Raw genomic sequence first — 21,858 nt, forward strand, 5'->3', positions numbered from 1 at the left:
TGTAATTCAGCCACATTGGAGGGTTTTCGAGCACGAACTGCCTTTTTAAAGGTCATGCCACAGCATCTCAGTGGGATTCAGGTCAGGACTTTGACTAGGCCACTCCAAAGTCTTCATTTTGTTCTTCTTCGTCTGTCAGCCTCACTAGAATGCTGTATCAAATTCACATCTGAATCCATATAAAGATTCGGCTATTATGCAACAGATGTTGAATAAACATTCGCAAACAGTTTGCTCAACTTATCTCCACTAGGCTACTCCAAAGTCTTAATTTTGTTCTTCTTCAGCCATTCAGAGACCCCACAACAACATCCAAAGAAGTGCAGGCCTCACTTGCCTCAGTTAAGGTCAGTGTTCATGACTCCACCATAAGAAAGAGACTGGGCAAAAATGGCCTGCATGGCAGAGTTCCAAGACGAATACCACTGCTGAGCAAAAAGAACATTAAGGCTTGTCTCATTTTTGCCAGAAAATATCTTGATGATGACCAAGACTTTTGGGAAAATACTCTGTGGACTGACAAGACAAAAGTTGAACTTTTTGGAAGGTGTGTGTCCCATTACATCTGGTGTAAAAGTAACACCGCATTTCAGAAAAAGAACATCATACCAACAGTAAAATATGGTGGTGGTAGTGTGATGGTCTGGGGCTGTTTTGCTGCTTCAGGACCTGGAAGACTTGCTGTGATAAATGGAACCATGAATTCTGCTGTCTACCAAAAACTCCTGAAGGAGAATGTCCGGCCATCTGTTGGTGACCTCAAGCTGAAGCGAACTTGGGTTCTGCAGCAGGACAATGATCCAAAACACACCAGCAAGTCCACCTCTGAATGGCTGAAGAAGAACAAAATTAAGACTTTGGAGTGGCCTAGTCAAAGTCCTGACCTAAATCCTATTGAGATGCTGTGGCATGACCTTAAAAAGGCAGTTCATGCTCGAAAACCCTCCAATGTGGCTGAATTACAACAATTCTGCAAGGATGAGTAGGCCAGAATTCCTCCACAGCGCTGTAAAAGACTCATTGCAAGTTATCGCAAACACTTGTTTGCAGTTGTTGCTGCTAAGGGTTGCCCAACCAGTTATTAGGTCTAGGGGGCAATCACTTTTTCACACAGGGCCATGTAGGTTTGGATTTTGTTTTCCCTTAATAATAACAACCTTCATTTAAAAACTGTATTTTGTGTTTACTTGTGTTATCTTTGACTAATATTTAAATTTGTTTGATGATCTGAAACATTTAAGGGAGACAAACATGCAAAAAAATAAGAAATCAGGAAGGGGGCAAACACTTTTGCACACCACTGTAAGATCTAAAAATGGATGTTTTAAGCACCAAGAAATGCAACTAGCACAATAGTCATTATTAAGATTAGTCATGAGGATTATCCATATTACAGTCAGCACTAGACTGACCAGCTCAGACTAGCAATGCCCAGATGATTTCATTTATTCAATGACCAAACTAAGATACAATTGAAGGAGAAAGAAGTTCTTCAGTCAACTTCTTCTGAATGATATGTAACTATAAGGATAGTGCTTATACAGTTTTTCAATCCTCTGTGTATTTTGGATACTTTGCTTGTGGTTGATACCTGGGTGAGAGCCAATATTTTATTTGACTACATTGGCAACTCAACTGAAAGCTAGTTCAGTATCATTACCAACAGTGTGCCCTTATTCCTTTAACCCTTCACCAGGCCTCCAAACGCACAAGGTAAGACCAGATAAGACTGTTGCCAAGGTTACAACACTAACTTTATTATCTACCATGCTAACAGCTGTACCCATAAGTCAGCCAAACACACGTGCATGCATGCACATGTACAAGGCCACAACAACTGACATCAACGTCAATCAAGGCTACTATCTTGTAAAATGGTGACTAAACTGCATTCCACTCAGCTGTTTCATTCTTCTCTCTGTCTTCGTCTATGCCTGGTTCTACACATGGCACAGACCTGGCAGTTTTTGTACATCGAGTTCAAGTCGTTTAAAATTTAGCCAGCTTGAAGGAAAGTTGGCCGTGGTTGAATTTTTGTTAGACTTAAGCTGTAAAGGCCATTTGTGCTTCCTTGTTTCTGCAGAGCTCAGAGACCCTCCTGGAAAACATATTTTACCCTCGGTCTGCAAATCCAAGCAAAAGGACTATTTGTTAATTCTCTGAAAGTTTTCAATTTCACAATATGGATAATTGTAGAAAAGGTTTCAGTCATAGTCATTTGAACACAGAATCAAGACATTTCAGCTCCAATCCGGAAGTCATTCTCAATTGTGAAAATGGTCTGAGAACTCAGAAATTTGAACTCTGTGTTGCTTAGGCCTTGCCCTCAGGGAGGAGTCTTCCTGAGTATCTGCTGTTTACCCTGCCTAGTTTCACCTGAAACTGACCTTTTTTTGTTTCCACGATGGTCTGGATGATATAGATAATGTTTTTGCAAGAAAGTCTGATGACAAACTATGTTGTGCAACTGAATTATGTATTTATCTTAAAGAAACTGCATGAGACTACTTTCAAAGTGAAAATTTGATGTCTACACTCAAAAAAGCCTAACTCAAAGGATTAAAGCTATTTTTTTAGACACAGCAGTGTCTTACTGCACAAAAAATACAAAAATAAATGTGCTACACAAAAGGGCCTTTTTGTCTACCACACACTTTAACGGGTACAACACAAAATTAAATGGCAATTTTCATTATTTAACTGCTAGAAGCAATAGTAATAAAATAAAATATATTGATACATACAACCATACACCTCCATATCGACATGAATACAATGTGATAATACAACTATTGGTGATTTCAGAGAATAAAATTTTTTTAATAAAATGTTACCAATATGGATATGATGATTAACAGGCAAAGGTATAGTTAATTTCACCCAGCTACAACAGTCAGACAAGCTCAGAAATGCGTGTCACTGAGCTGTACTACGGAACAAAATTAACATCATGATACCCATATCATCTTTGAGTAGAAGATGACCTGAAATTCACTGGTGGTTAACAGCCAAAGTGTCTGGTTAAATAAGCAAACTAATCATTGCCAATATTGGCTAGTATGGCTGGTGGATTGGATGATTTTCCATGTACAAGTTCAGGTTTGGATTAATGAATAGCTAATTAGCCTGAAGCACGTAGCAATGCATCAGCAGAGATAGTAATGCAACACCTAATGGTTAAACTTTTAATACTTTAAACTTTAATTTTAAGTTTAAATTTGATGCAGGTAGTTAAACTAAAAGAACACCTTTGGTCAAGGCACTACATGTGTAGTGTTCAATTCTAAAGCTTAAAACGCAAGGATTCGATAATTAAGGTGTCTTATGCTGAACGCTTTAGGAATAGCTATTGTAGGTTAGTAATGCACACATGGTGTTTTCATAGAGATACTGCATTATTATACTGCTGGTGTTGTTCTACGGTATGCTGTAGGCTGTGGTTTTCCTTTAGACAGCGCTGAACAATATTTCCGCTGCTATTTTAAACATTCTGGTGGAGTAACAATACTTTTGGTCTTTAGATGCTCTTTTTTCACCTCACTGGTGCTGCCCCTTATTACTGTAAACTGCAAAAGCTAACATGACTGGTTTAAGTGGTATAAGGTCAGCTGTCCAATAATGTTGTTGCAATTGCACTTCAGGATGTTCGAAAAGACACAAAAATTTCTACAAGAGTGTTGAACTTTCACTGAGAACAAAACTAAATGAAAGACTGATGTTGCAATGTTACTTCTGTTTTCTTATTTGCGGTACAGTACATCCTCAAGTGTGGAGAACAGTTCAGCCAGACAATCTCCCACAGATGATAATGGAGCAAAATAAACTGGAATGTGGTTTCTTAATAATAACTTTGCAAGAAGGTCTCTTAACATCAGAGCTCTCAACTAAGGCCTCAAAGAGGAAGAGGAGATACAAAAGAGTGTCTTGTCTTCCTTCACTCTAAAATTGCTGTGTGAATCTCACAGGAAACTGGGGGTCAAACTGCTACAGACTTTTCCGCAAAGTGAAGCTGTGAAATGAGTCTCCCCTGTGAAAGAGCATAATCGGCCTTGTTAAATGCTTTGTTACAGTTTCCAAAGGCTGACACACAGTTGACTGAGGACATTTCAGCAACAATGTACACTGCTAGCAGCCCCTGTAATTTCAGTCAACTGCCATAACTTGGCTAAATTCAATTCCTGTATGGCATGTCTTTACGCCCACTCTACCTTCTTTGTTAATGCTAATGTTTACGATACACCTTAGTATGTAAACGTGGTCAAACAAGCTAGATGAACCACGGTATGACAACTAGTCAGAGAGTGGCACAGCACTAACAAACAGATGTGTTAAAGAAACCCTTGCTCTGTACGTGGGCTAACGTTAATGTTAGGCTGCTTTAAAAGTCTGTCTTTTATAGTGGTGCGACTGAGCCTGGCACATAAGGTACAAAACAATATAGTTCAGGTTAGCAAATTAGCTAACGTTAGCTACCCATGTCTTCTCCCAGCTGACTAGCTAACTTAGCGTTAGCGACGCCAGACCTGCAGCAGGCGAAGATTAGCTAGCTTATCGCTAGTTAGCTGCGGTTAGCTAGCAGTCGCCCTAGGTATTCAACGCGCTAGCTAACTATAACTGCTAGTTAACGTTGATCATTAACTTACGAACCTTGTCCATCAGTTTCCAGCATTTCTCCACCGTCTTTTTGTCCACGGCCCCGGGCTGGTGATGGGAGTGGAGGTGGTGATGGTGTGGCTGTAAGGCATCCTTCATCATGCTGATGAGCCCCCCGCCTTTCTTCAGGTTCCCTGCCATGTTCGGGCTCGGCTAGGGTCGGCCAGAGCGGCAGACAGACGAGGCAAGGCAGGGGTCAGGGGGACCGAACCGCCGCCTGGAGTTAGCTGGACCGGGAGATGGTGATCCGGCACCCCCCGGCGAGGACAGCGCCCGAGTGGCGAATCCGAGCCAGGGTCCGACTGGGGGTAGAGGGAGGGAGGGATGACTATCGGATAAACGCATCCATCAGTAAACTTAACATCAGTTTGTCAGATAGAGGTTCCGGTTATGGTTAAAACAAGCCCCTCAGTCACTCACACCCTCTGCAAGTAGCTCTGTGCCGCAGCTAGCCGCGCTGCTCTCTGTCTCTCTCTGCAGGGACCCACGCAGGCTAATTAGCAGAGCACCAGACCTGTCTGCTCTGCTCGCCCTCAGCTGGAGGACAATGGCACCGTTTCTCTGCCCAGAAGCCTTGTGGTCTGGAGTGTGTCCTGTCCTCTCCACAATCCCCGATGTCGTTCCCCTTTTTTTGTCAGCAGCAGCTCGTTTCGCCCGTGCAGCGTCCTGACGGGAAGTTCAGTGGCTGTGTGACAGTGTCAGCCCTCCTCTGCGGGCTGAGCCTGACAACAGAGCGCACTCACCGATGACTGAGGAGAGGACGTTGCACTTAAAACTGCGAAAGCTTCACGGACATACACGGGAACATGGGTGAATAAATAATTGTGGGAATTAAACATAGCCCAGTATTTTTCTGCCCCCCCCCCCGTGACGTGTATGTGCGGCCTTTTCCTTTCCTGTACGTCCCCTTCCGCTCCCCAAAAAAAACCCAACTCCACGCCTTCCATGTGCGCATTCACGAGCCATGAATGTAGTCGGGTGCGCGCCTCTGTCTGTACAGCATTCATAAAACGTTGAAGGGATGCTGAATGCAGCCTTGAATTCTCGCAGCGCTGGCCTTGGTCACCCCTGACAACAAAGGACGCTTTGACATGTCTCAATAAAAGTAAGGATCCAATTACATGGCCTGTGTGCACGAGCTAAAAAGGCACGGTGCCCAAGTCAAGTTGTGATTGGCTGTTATTAAAGTCAGTGAACTATCAATCAAGCTGGACAGTTGGTGGCCATGGCAACTCTCTCCGCAACCAGCGCCCAGCAACAAAGGTTCATCCCTATATGAAGTGAGTGTATAAGTCTGAACAGGCAGCCTCACAGCAAGCAAACATGCCTCCAAAGAAAAAAACAAAAAAGTCCACAAAGAAGAATCCAGAAAAAAGTAACTTGTTTACAAGATTATTCTATTATTTTTTTTTTTTTTGCGTTTGTGATGCTAAATTATGTTTTTTTTTCTACAAGTATTCTTGTCTTGCTCCAGGTGAAAATGACTTGGAAGTGAAGTATAAGCGCAGTATTCTGGATATAGCCATCCTACAGGATCACATCGGTAAGCAGCAATTTTAAGTTGAGTTGCTTTATGTGATGTGGGCTATGATTAGGCCAAACTACCAATATATTAGTCACAGACCTTTGTTATTAATATGTACTGTATATTACATCCAGGGGCAAACTGATAAGTAACACTCCTACTAAAGTTTTAAGGGCACAAATCCATACTCTATTTTGTTTCACACTGTGAACTGATGAATCATTTAGTCTATTAAATGTCAGAAAATGGTGAAAAATGCCCCTTACAATTTCTCAGAGCCCAGTCCAAAACTCAAGAAAAGTGAATTTACAATGATATAAAACAGTCAGAGCAGGCCAATGAGCTGGTCGATGACTTATACAATTACCAGTGGTGGAAAGTAACTAAGTACATTTACTCAAGTACTGTACTTAAGTACAATTTTGAGGTACTTTTACTTACTTTTACTTTATTAACAAGATTTTACAAACAAAACGTGATCAATTTATAAAATATGATATTGTGTTATAGATTAAACTATCAAACAGTATATCAAGTAGTTAAAATGAGCTCCACCTCCACCAGCTACAACAACAAAATGCTACTTGTAGTGCAGTCAAAGCAGCCAAGTTTCTGCATCTAATTCTACTTCTACTTTTACTTGAGTATATTTTGCTGATAATACTTTTATTTGGGTAAGAGTTTGAATGCAGGACTTTTACTTGGAATGGAGCATTTTTACATTATTGTAGTTTCGCTTTTACTGAAGTGAAGGATCTGAATACTTTACCCACCAGTGGAAGCTAGATTACCATCTACAGCCGTAAATGCCTACGCCTACAGCTTACATGTTAAAGCATAGTTGGATACTTGAGCATGTTTTACTAATAAGGCTTTAGTTTATCTTATTAAAATATTGACAACAGAACTGTAATTGGAGGGCTGTTGCCACCTCTGCTTAAGAAAAAACAGTTCTACCACTGGTCTGTACATTCATGCATGCATGTGTTTGTGTGATTACCACAGCTTTACAGTGTGAGTCTGTAATAAAGGTCCAGTCTGATCGAACTGACCTGAGGAGACGCATGAGAGACATGGAGCAGAAGCTGCAGCGCGAGAGACAAGACCACAGGGACATCAACTCTGGTACGGTACACACGGGGCACGAATCAACAATTAGTCTCTCTTTTAATAACCTGAGATAAAGTGTGGATCCCTTTGGGAGTGATGACAAGGGGCGTGTTTGCCAAGGTTAGGGTAATCTTTGAGGAACAAAAAGTCTAATTAGCTGGGTGCCTAAGCTGATTGCTGCATTAGCCTCACAAAGTGAACCAGCAATGAAGGCTAAGTCTGACATCGTTGACACAAATGTCGTTCTAGACCTCAGTCGCCAGTACAAAACCATGCAGCAAGAGGTGACCAACAAGGTGAAGAGGCTGGAGAAGGAGGTTAGCCAGCTGTCGGAAGAACTTGGTATGAATACATCTAATTTTAACACCTATACTTAAATGAGTAAAGACATAGGAGTGCTAGTTAGTTAGCAGATTAAAAGTGATGGCATGCCAGTGTGCATTTGTCTGTCAAGTCCTGTGTCAGGAGGAACTGAGGAAGGAGAAAAGAGAGCATGAGCAGGTGGAACAGGAGAAGGACGCCACCATAGCTGACCTCCAACACAAGCTGGACAACATGGAAACAGACTATAAGAAGATCCTGCATGTGAGTTGCAACACAAGCAAATTAAAGCTAATACAAACTGATTTAAAGAAAGCTCTGAGGAGACCAGATATTTTTGAGGCCCCATGCACTGTAAACCTGCATGTACAGGTATTTGCCAAGCCAGTTAGGATGAACAATTTGCACCCTGGTTAGCTGTCCCTGTTAAAAGACAGCATTGTCCCTATGTCTCATCCACTTTTCTATAGTGTCTTAATGTGGTTTGGTGTTTCCCCTTGTCTTTGCAGTGACATCAGCCTCGTGTGAGCGTAATCTCTTTTTCTCAGCAGAAATTATGTGCAGGGAGTAGCACTTCTCCATAGTGGTCAGGTCTGTGTCTGGGTGTGTGCCGCTCTGCGGACATGATGGTGTGAAAGACTAGTGCTTGGGTCTCGCAGAGCAGTGCACTGAGACCAACCTTGTGTCAGTTGGGCCACACACCACAGGTCAGGTGGGGTGTGATTTCTCTTGTTTGTTGTATCTGCTCGATTGCACAATGTTGAGCAGATGACTTGGTCTACCGGTCTGAGACCAGTTACACGACGGGACTTAGAGATGTCAAGTTAGGGCCACTATATGTAGAATTGTTATATGATTGTACCAACTTTCAAATTATTTTGATGCCGAGACTTTTTGTTTGTAGAATAATGGGACAATCCAGATGAAAATTGTTAACCGTCTATGTCTTTTTTGATACTACTACTAGGAGTCAGAAATCCTACAATCCCACATAAAGGGGCTTTAAGGGCACAGCAGGGGGTCATCAGGTTTTGCTCTTCAGCTCCTTTAGAAGGCAAAGCCTGTGTCAAACAGAAATATAGCTACATATTGTATCTGGCATAATGAACACAGGTGAAGCGCTGTAATCAGCTTCCAGCTTAAAAGTTAGTGCTCCAATTATTTGTTAGGACTTTCTGGCATTACAGAGCCACAGAACATCAATCTGCAGGTTGACATGGATGCACGGCACTGTTTTGTTTACAGTGAGATGTGAGAAGTTATCTGGCTAGCACAACTGGTCTTTTGTTGCTGGTTTAAGGAGCGTATTTCCTTGCTCCTACTGGACTCTGTTGTGGAGCTGTTTCAAGCGGCGCGCACAAGTGTTCAAGTTTACAATATCAACAATAATGACGAACAATGTCATGCTAAACTATAGGTACAGTATATTAATTCAAACCAGGACAAAAAGACTTTTCCATTACGACGTAATGGATGAGGAATGGGGTTAGTATTGACCTTTTATAGGCACAGCCTAATTGGCTTAGCGCAGACAGTATATGCACATTTTCAAGTGCACTGATCTTCAAAGATAAGTGGTCAAGCCTGGAGCCCTGTTAGAGGGCTCAGTCTGTGATTATAGAACTAAGACTTTAATATGTAATTATCATTATTTCTCTCTCTCTCCATATGACACAGAATCTAATTATCCCTCTTCTCCATCAGCTCGCTCCTGAAACTCATCAGAGTTAAAGGTGGTTAAAGGGGGGGAGGGATATCAGGTTAGACAACTGGGTGATTTAAAGGGAAAATTTTAGCTTGCATCTCATCTTCACTGATGTTTTTCCGCAGGAGACTCTAGACAGCCTGACTTCCCAGCTGTCTGTGACTCGACAGGGATGGGAGAACAAGAGCACAACCCTTCATCAAAATTACAAGGAACTGCTCTCTGAATTTGGCCTGAATGCATTAGACATCTAAAAGACAGGCCCCTTACAAATGAAAGCAGCTGCTCCTCTCACTGAGACACATTTGTTTAATGTTGTATCTACAACTTGGTTCTATTTGATCCGACTGTTGCATCTGTGTTTGGTTCAAATGAAAGTGACATCCGCGACAACATCAATTTGCAACTCACAATTTAGTATTCCTAACACACGTATGGATGTTGTTATTAAATAATATTCTACCATCAGAGTACAAAATAGGCTGAGTTATCTATGCATGTATTCAGTAATTCACCATGTAGCATCTGTAATGTTGTGTAATGCCCACTAGATGTAGCAAATGACTGTTTATGGTCAGGGAGATGGTGGCCAGAATATCTTTTAACCCCAGAAATTTTCTGGGTATTATATTATAGAGTATTATATAGTATGTATTCTGTCTTTATATGTGTAAATACATGGTATACTTTGTTCTTTTTTGAGACTTAAGATATTTCTTAAGCCAAATAGTGGTACATGGTATGAAATGAATGATATTGGGTGAGAGTATTCTGTATTGTGCATAAACAGCAGTAAAGAATTAGTAGACAGCAGGCCAAATATGGTAACAGGCAAGAAAGCGTAAGTGAAACTGGCCACATGAATCACAGTGATGTAAGACATTACATTATCACCACTGCTAAAATGTAATACTAATACACTGCAGTGTTTTCATTCAACCCACAACTATGACAAAACAGAAATCATGAGAAAGGAAAATATAAAAAGCAAAGACTAGGTAGACTAACAATAGACAATAACAAGAAAAAGGCTAAATAACAGTTAATGCAGTGCAGGAAATATGATTTAGCTGCTGAGCATCGATAAAACCCGACTTCCCCTGCAGGGAGCCAGATAAACAGATTTTACTTCCAAGGCTGTCATTTGCGCGTCTTTTTCATGGCCCAGTGCAATGTTTTTAGCCTCTCATCTGTGAGGTAATGAATCATTTACTTGGGGATTAAGATAATTCTGTTCTCTAACGACCAATTAACACAGGAACTCAAGAGGCCTTTATCTGAAAACTAATATTTTCTCCTCAAACCACAAGGAGTTGTTGCCTTCAGGGGGCATATGTTTCTGTTTCTGTTAACGGTTTAATGGGGTTGACTACCGTCATCCCAGTGCTCAATATCAGATCAGCATAGTTCACCTGTTAGTGGGGGAACACAAAAAATATGTATTATATTTATAGTAGTCAGTGGGGGAAGAAGTAATCAGTAAGTACTTATGTAAAAGTACCAATGCAGCAATGTAAAAATACTCAGTGCATGCATCAGTGCGTATGTAGCATTTTACTGTTTTAGCAGGTTAGCAGCAGTCGAGGTGGAACTAGTTTAAACAACTAATACACTGTATACACAGGTATTTTAGTCCAGTGGTTCCCAACCTAGGGGTCGGGCCCCTCCAAAGGGTCACAAGATAAACCTGAGTGGTCCGAGATGAATGGGGAGAGGAAAGACAGGACTTACTTTTTGACTATTGGATAATATGACCTCTTTGGGCCTCGAACTGTTATTTAAATGAAACCATCTCATAAGTTTAGAGGGTAAATGTCTCTTTAGTGGAACTACGAACAACCCACAGACATCTGAAACCTGTGACCCAACTACACACTGCTTTTTTATGAGGGGTAACAAGCCAAAAGAAACCACTGGTTTAAGCTTTAACAATGCAATTTATAAGTATCATATGTGTTTATGTAAAATATGAATCTGAAAATTACATTACATATATTTGACAGCAGTAGTTACAAGCTATAGCTGTCAAATGAATGTAGTGGAGTAAAAAGCACAATATTTCCCTCTGAGATTCAGTGGAGTACTATAAAGTAGCATGAAATGGTACATAAAATGGTACTTAAGCACAATACTTGAGTAAATGTACTTAGTTACTTTTCATTCCTGGTAGTAGTATATACCTAGTAAGGTAAGGTGTACACTAAGGTGTATATAACTTTTTTTCTACAGGTTTTGTCCATGGTGCACATGATTAATGAACTGATTCTAATTTCAACCCTGCTAACGTTTGTCTGCTGTCATCTGATGCATTTGCTCAGATAAATGATGCTCTGTAAAAAAGTCATTATGTCATTATGGAAAGTGACTGATGTGTACTTCAATCTCTGGAATTTTAATCCAAGGTCAACAAAGACTTTTGGTACCAACATTCAACAGAAATGAGTTTTGTGACAGTTTCATCTGAAGAACTCCTGTGGTTTTGATATGTGGTACCCAATTGACTGATTTCCACAATAAAAGCTGCCTGCTATCTCTTTTCTGATGAATACCTGACAACGAGTGCTGGCTGCTGCACTTCCACTGGAATTTGACTTGGCTGTCTACTGATCAGCTTTTGGGTAATGATGCAACGAGATGGCCTCCAGCTGATGAATCTAGATGCCCACACTGTGATTTCCTGTGGAGGCAAGTGCATGAGAGAGATCACATACAAATACACCCACACATGCACACACACAGACACACACTCACTCACATTAACCCACACACACAACTAGGTAATCAATGCCCCCCCATCTGTGGGCCACCAATCAAGGCAGGAATGAATAGTGATGGAACGAAACACAAAGTAAATGAAGCTCCATTTTATTTCTCTGAAAGACAAACAATGATGTTTAGTTCAATATGTTTAACAACTGTCAGTGAACAAAAGGCTGTATAACAGCCTCGACAGCATTTCACCTTGGAGAAAATTCTTGAACTCTGAATACCTTTTCTTTTCAACACACGACGACATCAACAACAGCAAGCCTTTTGCAATCAATTGCTAGCAAATCAAAAGGAAAGCTCTCACTTAAAAATGTGCACTAGTCTCACTGTGAATTAGGTAGTTTCCACCGATAGTCTGTTATGTTATTCAATTGGTATCCTTAGATCCAGCACTCATTAGTGGCTGTTACGGGGCAGATGTATACATGCACGCTGTTAACATTGGGAAATCTGCTGTCAGAGAAGAAAAAGCAACTGTTTGAAAACTGTTTGCAGTCGAAATGGGAAGTAGAGTAGATTTTACTGAATGCAGAGTTATAGACCCACAATATTCTAAACATCTCTAAATATCCCAGGTTTCATGTTTTGGTTTCTGGACACAGAGCTTGTGAGGCTCATAAATATGATTAAATATGAATTTTATGTGAGTGAAATGCCAAAAAAACAACATTTATTTACATGGAATGGGCTGATAAGAAAGTCACTCTTAAGTGTATGGGATGTGAGCTGTTAGCGAGGCAAAATGCATCCGACTCAGTACACTATAACTCATAAATCCTTGCAGAATAACAATCAAATGCAGGGAAATTGGCATTGCTATGTGCTACAACTGGGTAAGCTCAAGGAGTGAAGTAGATTTCCACACACCTCTGCAGGCACTCATTGCTCATCATGGGCTTCATAAATCCAACAGCAGCTAGACAGTGGTGGGTAGAGATGCGCTGAATTTATGGACCTGGGGCACCAGAGGCAGAAGGAGAGGCATGAGCACGATGAAATAAACTTGACACAGAAGTGACATACATGTGGCGGTGAGTGTTTGTGTGTGTGTGTGTGTGTGTGTGTGACACTCTTGTAAGAGTTGTGTGGGTGTGTATGTGTGTGTGTGTGTGTGTGTGACATGCAGCTTGGTGACGTACTGAAAAAACTTCATCATCATCTCTAATGCTGCAGTGGAAAGATTGTGAGGCAGGCACTCAAAGAGGAGAGAGAAAGGAGAGGAGAGAGGCAGTCTGAATTAAACCGTAAATCAGATGCAGGGTGTTGTGTGGCGTTCAAGCACTATCCTGAGGAGAGAGAAATATCCACTGAAAATCACAGTGATAGATGGACTACGGGTGAGTGGATGCGTATATAGCAGTGAGATGTTAAACTCATTAGCTTCCGTTAAGACTTCCCACCCACACAAATTCTCAGCTGTTCCACTGATTCACAAGTGTGCAGACGTTAATTCAGTTATGGCGAGAAACGAGAGGTAGATGCATCAGTTCCTTCTGGTTCACTCAGCTAGAAACCCATACATCCTCTCTGCATGCGTATATATTTATATTTCACAACAAAACAGGTGCACTGTCTGAATATTTCTCCCGGTTGAATAATAAAACTTGAAAAACAAAGTGCACTCAGTTGCTATTTAGCATGACAGATCTAAACAGCACGGAAGGTCAAATATGTCAGAGCAAAGAAGAGACAAAACCAGAACCCCACAGAATGGAGGTTGTTTTAAGAAATGTATTTATAATGGAATAAAAATGTCAACATAAGAAAATAAAGCATATAAAATATAGCAGCCAAACCCTGCCATCTCTCTCAGTGGTCTCCCAGCGAAGGTCGCCCAGTGTTTCAGAGGGATTTGTTTTAATTCTTACTCTACTGCTCCTCGTGCCTTCAAGGTAATTGGCAATCTCATTCCAACTACGCTTGATTTAGCACCCCTGTAAATGTTTTTAGTGCTTAAGAAGTTAGCATCGGGTGCAGCGAAAGCCTTCTTACTCTCATGAGTTTCTTAGTGACATCCAGCAAATGGATAGAAACTTCTTTTATAAAACTGGTAATGAAATGTGGGTCTTGTTTTCTTTGCTAGTTGCTTGGCAATTTGCCTTTAACAAGTTATTATATAAAGAAATATAGAAAGTTAACAACTGTCTCTGAAGTTATTTTTTTAACATAGTCCATATGTATGTGTGTCTAAATGGCATAATGTGTCCATATAAACATTATACACATGTCAGTCTGTATCTCTCTGTTCTATCAACATAATCAACTTCAAATGACACTTTGGACCATTACTGGGGAACCCTGTTGATCATACTGTATTTACACACTGTCATTACTTCAGGATTAGGTGCATTGGCACTATTGGCACTTCAGCAGATAATATAATGCCTCTGCGATTCCCATTCATTTCTATGGGGTGTCAAATCAAGCAGAATCAGCGCTGTTTCAAACACTGATGTGTTCTTGTGGTAGTTCAGACACGCTCCAGACCTGAGTCGAAATGCCATCTGAAGTTCTGAAAAATTTTTCAGCAACTGACATGAAAAAATGTGGGAAAAAAGCCCCCTCAAATAGAAATTCCACTCATTTGTGATTGTAGTCACCCTAATGTTCAGAACCATCAATTCACTGAAAACTCTGTATTAGTACAATTGTGCTAATACTGCAGTTCACTCCAGGTCTGTCAGCGGTTGATCCACCACAGTATCACATGTTCACCAGCTTCTGAAACAGCATACCAATCACGGCCATTAATGCAATAACAGGTTATTGAGATGTTACTGGGCAGATGAAATGGCAAAACAGTGTGACCCCCCACATGTGTGTCTGAGATCCAAACTACATGTTCTTATCATTATTCTAAATCAACATAAATACATTTAAACATGGCAAATGATCTCAGAAAATGCAAGATGTTAATTATGATTAATTACTTTGCAAAGAAATGTATTTTGTTATCCCTGAAGGAAAATGCTCCTCCAATATCACGTTTACCATTAGAGAAATGGTACCTGTAGAGAGGAAAAACTGTAAGTAAATTTTTGAAGCTTTTTGGGCAATTTTTCTTTCATTTTTGGTAACTTTTCAGGTACGATGAACTTGGAGATTTATTCAAATGAGGAGGGGATGCTGAATTATTAGCAGGTTTTGTTCTAGGGTTAACTGATTTAGGTTTTTACTCTTTATGTGACAATCTACTATCACAGTTCTATGGATTTTTTCCCTTAATTGTTATTGTTACTAATTTCATCTTTCTTTAGTTTTTTGAAAGAACTTTGCATGGAAGATTCTAAGCGTTGCTCAGCCATTCAGGAACCATTCAGCAAGATTTATGTTGGCTTCTTTATGTGTGAAAGAGAGAGCCTTGTGTTGATTGTGGGTGGAGGGTGGGGGCGGGTGTGGATTAGAATGGAGGTTTTGATTTGTGTGTAGGTACTGTGATCTATTTTGATTTTGTGACGTGAAGAATGAGATGTGACCTACTGACAACAAAGTGAAAAAAACCCCCGAAACATAGTGAATGATCAATGGATTGGACACCTCAATTTAACATTCACTCCTTTTCCAGGTTGCTACTTTAAAAGAGCATATACAGAGAGTTTCTAACCATGACAACCTGCAGGTGAAAAATGACGAAGATAGAAAGTGAACGTGGCGTGAGAACGTGAGATACTGCTGCAGTACCTTCCAGCTGTGTTGAGTTGAGTGTTGAGTGGCCTAGTTTTGAGGGATGGTGATTGACAGAACTGATGGCCAGATTTTAAATGATGGACACATCAGAGATAAGCAAGAAGCAGTGAAGACAGGTGGATGACCGCTGATTCCCACTGTGCAACAGTCAGGCTATCAAACAGTAACACCTTCAAACTGGTCAGTTCAGTGGGGAAATACGAAGTCATGTGTCACAGTCTATGCAGAAAGTAATCTAAGAATCCTAAGAATCCTGTTGCTGGTGGTTTGTTCTCATTCACTTCTGGAGGTATGGTTGCTATAATGCAAATAAAGGCAACTAAAACTGAAGTGATACATTTCAAAAAGTGACTGAAAAGTAGAATAATTGAATCATTTCAGTTTGACAGTTGACAGAATCATCTTTCAATTACGTTCTTTATCAGTTTGCATTAAAAATCCGGCTCTTAAACACACGATTAATATATTCTAAGTTTGGTTTGGGTTTTTGTAAAAGTACGAAAATGTCAGAGAGTGTCTGGGCTGATCTGAACTGAAATACTCATCAAAAGCAGCGTGTAAAACATCACATTCAATAAAAGTTAAACTACCTTGACATTTAAAAGAACTCGACTCATCTGCTGCTATAAAAACCCTTTTACCAAGGACGTCATGTTTTTGGTTGGTTCTGATATATGCTGGGTTTTATTCTTACACAAGCTTGTCCGCACGAAACTTGAATCATTTTTGAATATGTGAGATGGAGAAAAGGACCTCTTAATCTCTAACAGAGAGTGTATACTGTGCAGGAGACTGTGTAAATCTTTTTAAGTGAGAGATCATAAAGAGGACAGGTGATGAGACAATAAATGTGTCATGGTGTCAAGAGATGTAGGACAGATGGAGGAGAAAGTAATGTCAACACACAGAGGAAGAAGGAAATAAACAGAAGTCTTTGTGTATGTGTGTTTGTGTGTAGCCATTATGTTTTTAAGCAGGTATTGAAAAAAGGAAATCATTCTTTCAGCTACTCAGCCACCACTTTTAGCAATTTATCATTCAATGAGCACCTGCCAACACCTCTGGACATGCATCGCTGTCTTTCAGAGATACCAACAGTTAAAACATTTTTTAATAGAATATCACTACTATAAAAGAAGTCTGTGTGTCTGTATGTCTCCGTTTGTTTGTTTTCTAGGTTCCGTTGAGTCTGTTGTCTTCTCAAGGCTGTGGTGCTTTCTTTAGCCACAAGATAATACTTGTGGTTTTTGGCACTTTCAAAATAAAAGGATTTGAAGGATGACCTTGCATTAGTCTGTTCATCTTCGCAGCTCTTCAGAGGCAATATACGTTCATACAGTAAATTGTCAGATAAAAAAAGGAACTTGTTTAAAGTTTTTCTTTAAGAATAGAATAACAATATTCAGTACTGATAATACAACAGAGGACAGAAATAATTTAAAAAGGAAAGAAAAAGAAACAGCACAATGATAAATGACTGAAAATACTGCATAGTACAAAAGCCCCATAGCTGTTTTTGTTCGTCCTGTTTTACACGGTACAAAGGGCCAACAGGGACAGACCACAACGAGACAGACTCATCAGTTTCTCCTATGAACAAGGAAAAATTCACCCAAGGAGATTCCAAAACGGACTACTGGCTGTTGCCTCTAGGGCAAAACAAAGTTTACAGCATTGTCCTGCCCTTTAAGATAAAGCTCCGACTGGCTGAATCAAAATACCACGTGATCTTTGATTCCTGGAAGGTAGAGAGGTGGCTGCTGGGAAAGTCAGTCCTGTTGGAATCGCCGGGCGTTATTCAGGTTCACTGCTATTTGTGGTCTTGTCCCACTCTATGCTCTCCTCACTGTGTGTGGGAGATGGGACGGTCCCGGTGGCCCCTGCAGGACGCATCCTCAGTCCCTGGAAGCGCCGGCACTCGGGGCAAATGCGGATGTGGCTGCACCCCCTCGCAACCAGGGCAGCCTCCTGTGCCAGTCTGTGGGAGAGGGGTTCAGGCAGTCCGGTGCCACCGCAGAGCTTGCCGTTGCTGAGGCTGACGGCAGCAGCTCGCGCCCGACGCTCCTCCAGGGGCAAGGGCCGCGGCCGCATTATTGAAGACGACCGCCGGCGCCTCACCTGCAGGCTGTCGCGACACAAGACGATCCCCTGGAGCTCCCGCAGCATCTCCTCACACACTGACTGCTGCAAGCACACACACAGGGAGAAAAAGATAGGGGAGAGGGGGATAAGAGAGGGAGAGAAAGGGAGAGAGGCCAGACAACTCACTGACTGACTGACTTGATCAGGACAGACTGATGGACATTACAGACACATAACACATACATTTCATGGTTATCTTTATATTAAGTGTATAGATGGCTGGTGTAGCTTTAACAACCAGCAGTAAGAACAGCAACACATAGACATGTGGAATTTTAAACTTACTTTTCAGACACATAGAGATACGTAACACACACATTTAATGTCCTGGACTGACGATCGAGTGATCCACTGGATATCTACAGTATGTAAACTCAAATAATTACAGTGACAGACATGATACTGTAGCTCAAGTGCAAGACAGGAGAGGCTAATTATCAATCCACACATGCTGCACATGAGCACAGTAACAATTACAAAGATATAAACCCACCCAACACACCCACCCACCCACACACACACACACACACACACACACACACACACACACACACACACACACAGGGTTTACAAGTTAGCGTGAAACATCGAACTATGCTGCTCAAAAAGAAGAAATCACATGAGTTGGTTTTTGACTTTCACATTCTGAATTTTTATTGAATTAAAATCACAGTGCGGAGTCCATTTGAAAAGACAATTATCAAGTCTCTTTTAAAGGAATCACATCAGAAATAATTATATCACTGCATGCACATCTTTTCTCTGATGTATATTAGTTTTGTTAATGGCGCATCAAGAATAGCGCAGCAGAGCTCCTTCACTAACAGAAATGATCATTTTCTGGAAATTTAAACTGGCCTTTGTCTTGATGAAAATGCCTCTCCAAACAGCAGGAGTTCTGTCACAAGACTGGACACACTCCTCATGTTGCTTTCTAGTCCTCACTCCAGATGAAGCTACATTGAAATTGAATGATTATATATATATAATTTTGATTGATCTTTTATACAGTTTTAGGATTATAATAATCACACACTATCTGTGTAAACCACTTTTCACAATGAAAAATTCTTATAGTTGCTTTTTTATCTATGTTAAGTAGAAATCTTTCATTTAAAAACTGATTCTCCCTTCTACTTCCCACATCTGGTTGTACTGACAATCAGTTATTGATACAAAGTTCTGGTTAACGGCCACAACTAGTCCATTACTGTCCATCATTCACCAAATGGAAAGAATGACTTCTGGTCTCTGACAAGATGACTGGATTTTGAGTGAAGATGTGCACACAATGCCAGGCATCTTTAAAGTAAAAAAGATGGTTGGATTAAGGCTAAGATAAAGCAACCACAATTATTTTTATGAGTAAATTCTCATTGGCAGCACCTTATAAACATGTATTCACCATCAATAAGATGTAACTACATTCAATGTTCTATATATATATATATATATATATATATATATATATATATATACTACTATATAAATAGAAAATAATCCATATATCCATGTACTCTGAGTGAGGTATAAGTGAGGTATATCTTTGGTTTTGTGCTGCTTATGTCTCACAAGCTGGACGGAGGGAGGCTGGGTGTCAAGTGGAACGCAGAGGAAGAAGAAGACGCCTGCTACACTTCCTGTCAAAGCTGGAAGTTGGAAAGCCTAGCAGCTCCGCGAGTGGGAGGGTACCAGTGAGGGGAGAGGGAGACAAAGCAGATGCAGGTTAGATAGCCCTCTCTCACCTCATTTCCTGGTGTCTGCCTTAACATCCAGACAAACTCCAGCACTGCCATGAAGATAGCCACCAGCAAGCCACACACCAGCACCACGAAGATACCGCCAATGTTTTCCATGCCCAGACCTGGAGACAACAGGATATGGTGGGAGTGAGACGGAGAGAGATGATGAGAAAGAGGGATTTGTGCTAGAAGAAAAAGGAGGCAAAGAAACTGAAATGGACAAAGTGTTGTTCCAAACACACAATCTGACAACCTGAAGTGGAGCTAAAGAACAAGCAGATGAGGATTAACCAGAGACAAACCTTTGGCCCGGTGGTCCTCCTCCTTTGGACACTTGCCACCATCCCACCACTTCCTCTTGAGGATCTCCAAACGATTGTCCTCCTGCATTTTGAGGATGGCCAGGTCAAACTCATCACGGTACACCGACCCTGCAGGGAAGAGAGGGGCGAAGCTCACAGCTGCAGACTGCAAAAAGTCTCCTAACAAAGTAATCCAACTTAAAACTGTACCTTCAGACAAAAAAATCTACTTGTTTCCAGTGCAAACACACTCTTTTTGATAAATCGAATGACATTTTCATGACTTTGTCTTCTGATTTGCTGTGGTAGATGTGAAATTATGCCACTCCATTAGAAAACTTTATTTCAACAAAAAATAAGATTTCAAATATAAGATTAAAGGGCTTACTACAATTTTGCAATGTTCTACAGGCCACATCACAGTATGCGGTATAGAACATCATCCACTAAAGAGTGGGTTTATCTATCCTTTAAACATCAAAGGAATTGAAATTAATCTTGTTTACTTGAAGGTTTGTTCCCCCCTCGTCTGCAGTTTGAAACCTGAGATCAAAGTGTAAAACTCTGTGTTTATACTCTCAGAGCAGCAAGCGAGTCGTACAGCAACAGTTCCACATTCAACAGGAACAATATTTCAAATTCCCTTTCTCTCATCCTCTCATCTCCCATTTCTATTAAAGTCAGAAGTAAGTATCTTTTAGTTTCTCACTTTTTGCATCATTTTCCACCATTATAGCAGCTAATAGTCTGGCTTTTCTGGGGCTTTACTTTCAATTACACTCTCCAATGTGACGTTTATGGTGTATCCTCCAACTAATGCCCCTGCTCTTGATTCACCCTTCTTAGCTTCTATATGAATTGTACAGTGTATTTAAGCAAAAGCCTGCTGCCTTCATTTTACACTCAACTTCCTTTCCCCTCTACTTCTCAGACAAACTGTCTTCTGTCTTCACTGTTGATATCCATCAGGTCTCCAACCCGAGTTAACTATTAAGTTCTCCTTTTCTTTCCCCTTACTTTTAATTCTCCTTTCCCCATCCCCATCATCTCTACCGCGCCATCCCCAACTCACCCAGTGGCATGCCAATGCCATAGCCCTTGGTGTCCAGCAGTCCTCCAATCTGAGTCAGGTTGCAATTCCTCTGGCGGTAGTACTCGTTCATGGTGCTCTCTAGCAAGTAGGCATAGTTGGAGTTGAGAACACGGGCGATGCCCTCCTCCGTGCTCTTCACAAACACACTGGGCTGTTTTGAGTGCATGAAGTTCCACATACGCTGGTAGGTCTGATAGCGAGAGTTCTGCAGAGCGGCGATCAAGAGAAATACACAGTCAGATGTGGGAAACAGTAAACAAAAGTCTATCAGTCGCAGATACATATTTTTTCAGTTTCACAGAGGTGGAGATTGGTTTTCATTTGTTTTTCTTTTTCATTTTCTTGACTGATGGATTTATTCAAACTCTCCGACTCTCCAAAAGGTGTGCTGCTTTTTCCACTTGAGTAGCTTCAGAGTTTAGAACACAATCTTCACTTAACATCCCCACCTGTCCTCTACTTTCTCTTGGCCTGTCCCCCCTGAGTTATTCAAGGTCCAGTGGACGTGAAAGCACAAAGAAAGACAAGGCTAATGTCTCTCTTTCCTACCCTCCATATCATCCTTCACTGTCTCTCTCCCTGTAACACACTCTCTGTTTCTCACACTCTCTCTCACTCTTTTTCTCTCTCTCTGAGGTCAAATCTTGAGAGGATGAAAGAGGATAGTGTGTGCCTCTCTTAGGGCCCTGGACAGTGCCCCATCTCCCCGAGGAGAAGGATATTGAATAGTTGTGGCTAGGAGCAGACAGGAAACAGATAAAACCTGTGGTTAGAGGAGGAAGACAGGAAGGACAGGAAGGTGATGAGAA

The 21,858-nt window shown here is 41.0% G+C and overlaps 3 protein-coding genes across 11 annotated transcripts in view; 1 reads left to right on the forward strand and 2 right to left on the reverse strand.

Moving 5' to 3' along the window:
- The window catches only part of cbl (Cbl proto-oncogene, E3 ubiquitin protein ligase), a 40,828-nt gene extending 35,282 nt beyond the window's left edge, over positions 1-5,546 (reverse strand). The window contains exons 1-2 of the mRNA XM_044203359.1: positions 5,074-5,546; positions 4,648-4,955 (exon numbers count right to left, since the gene is read on the reverse strand). Of these exons, the coding sequence (XP_044059294.1) occupies positions 4,648-4,794 (147 nt within the window). The 5' untranslated portion in view covers positions 4,795-4,955; positions 5,074-5,546. The remainder of the gene's footprint in view (positions 1-4,647; positions 4,956-5,073) is intronic.
- A 65-nt stretch (positions 5,547-5,611) lies between these two features.
- Positions 5,612-11,848, forward strand: ccdc153 (coiled-coil domain containing 153). Its single transcript, XM_044203360.1, has 6 exons — positions 5,612-6,028; positions 6,128-6,196; positions 7,184-7,303; positions 7,538-7,630; positions 7,743-7,873; positions 9,440-11,848. Exons 1-6 carry the CDS (start codon positions 5,977-5,979, stop codon positions 9,566-9,568), a joined length of 594 nt encoding a protein of 197 aa, XP_044059295.1. The 5' UTR covers positions 5,612-5,976; the 3' UTR covers positions 9,569-11,848.
- Positions 11,849-12,162: 314 nt separating this feature from the next.
- The window catches only part of grik4 (glutamate receptor, ionotropic, kainate 4), a 317,151-nt gene continuing 307,455 nt past the window's right edge, over positions 12,163-21,858 (reverse strand). For 7 of the 9 annotated variants that reach the window (XM_044203352.1, XM_044203351.1, XM_044203349.1 and 4 more), the window contains 4 exons: positions 21,029-21,254; positions 19,957-20,085; positions 19,658-19,776; positions 12,163-17,954 (listed from right to left, as the gene is read on the reverse strand). In XM_044203352.1, coding sequence (XP_044059287.1) covers positions 17,565-17,954; positions 19,658-19,776; positions 19,957-20,085; positions 21,029-21,254 — 864 coding nt within the window. In that variant the 3' untranslated portion in view covers positions 12,163-17,564. Of the gene's footprint in view, positions 17,955-17,993; positions 18,364-19,657; positions 19,777-19,956; positions 20,086-21,028; positions 21,255-21,858 lie in introns of those variants that run through there. The other 2 variants (XM_044203355.1, XM_044203357.1) reach the window with 2 other exon arrangements.

This window comes from Siniperca chuatsi, linkage group LG7, assembly GCF_020085105.1.
Source record: "Siniperca chuatsi isolate FFG_IHB_CAS linkage group LG7, ASM2008510v1, whole genome shotgun sequence".
Classification (NCBI taxonomy): Eukaryota; Metazoa; Chordata; class Actinopteri; order Centrarchiformes; family Sinipercidae; genus Siniperca; species Siniperca chuatsi.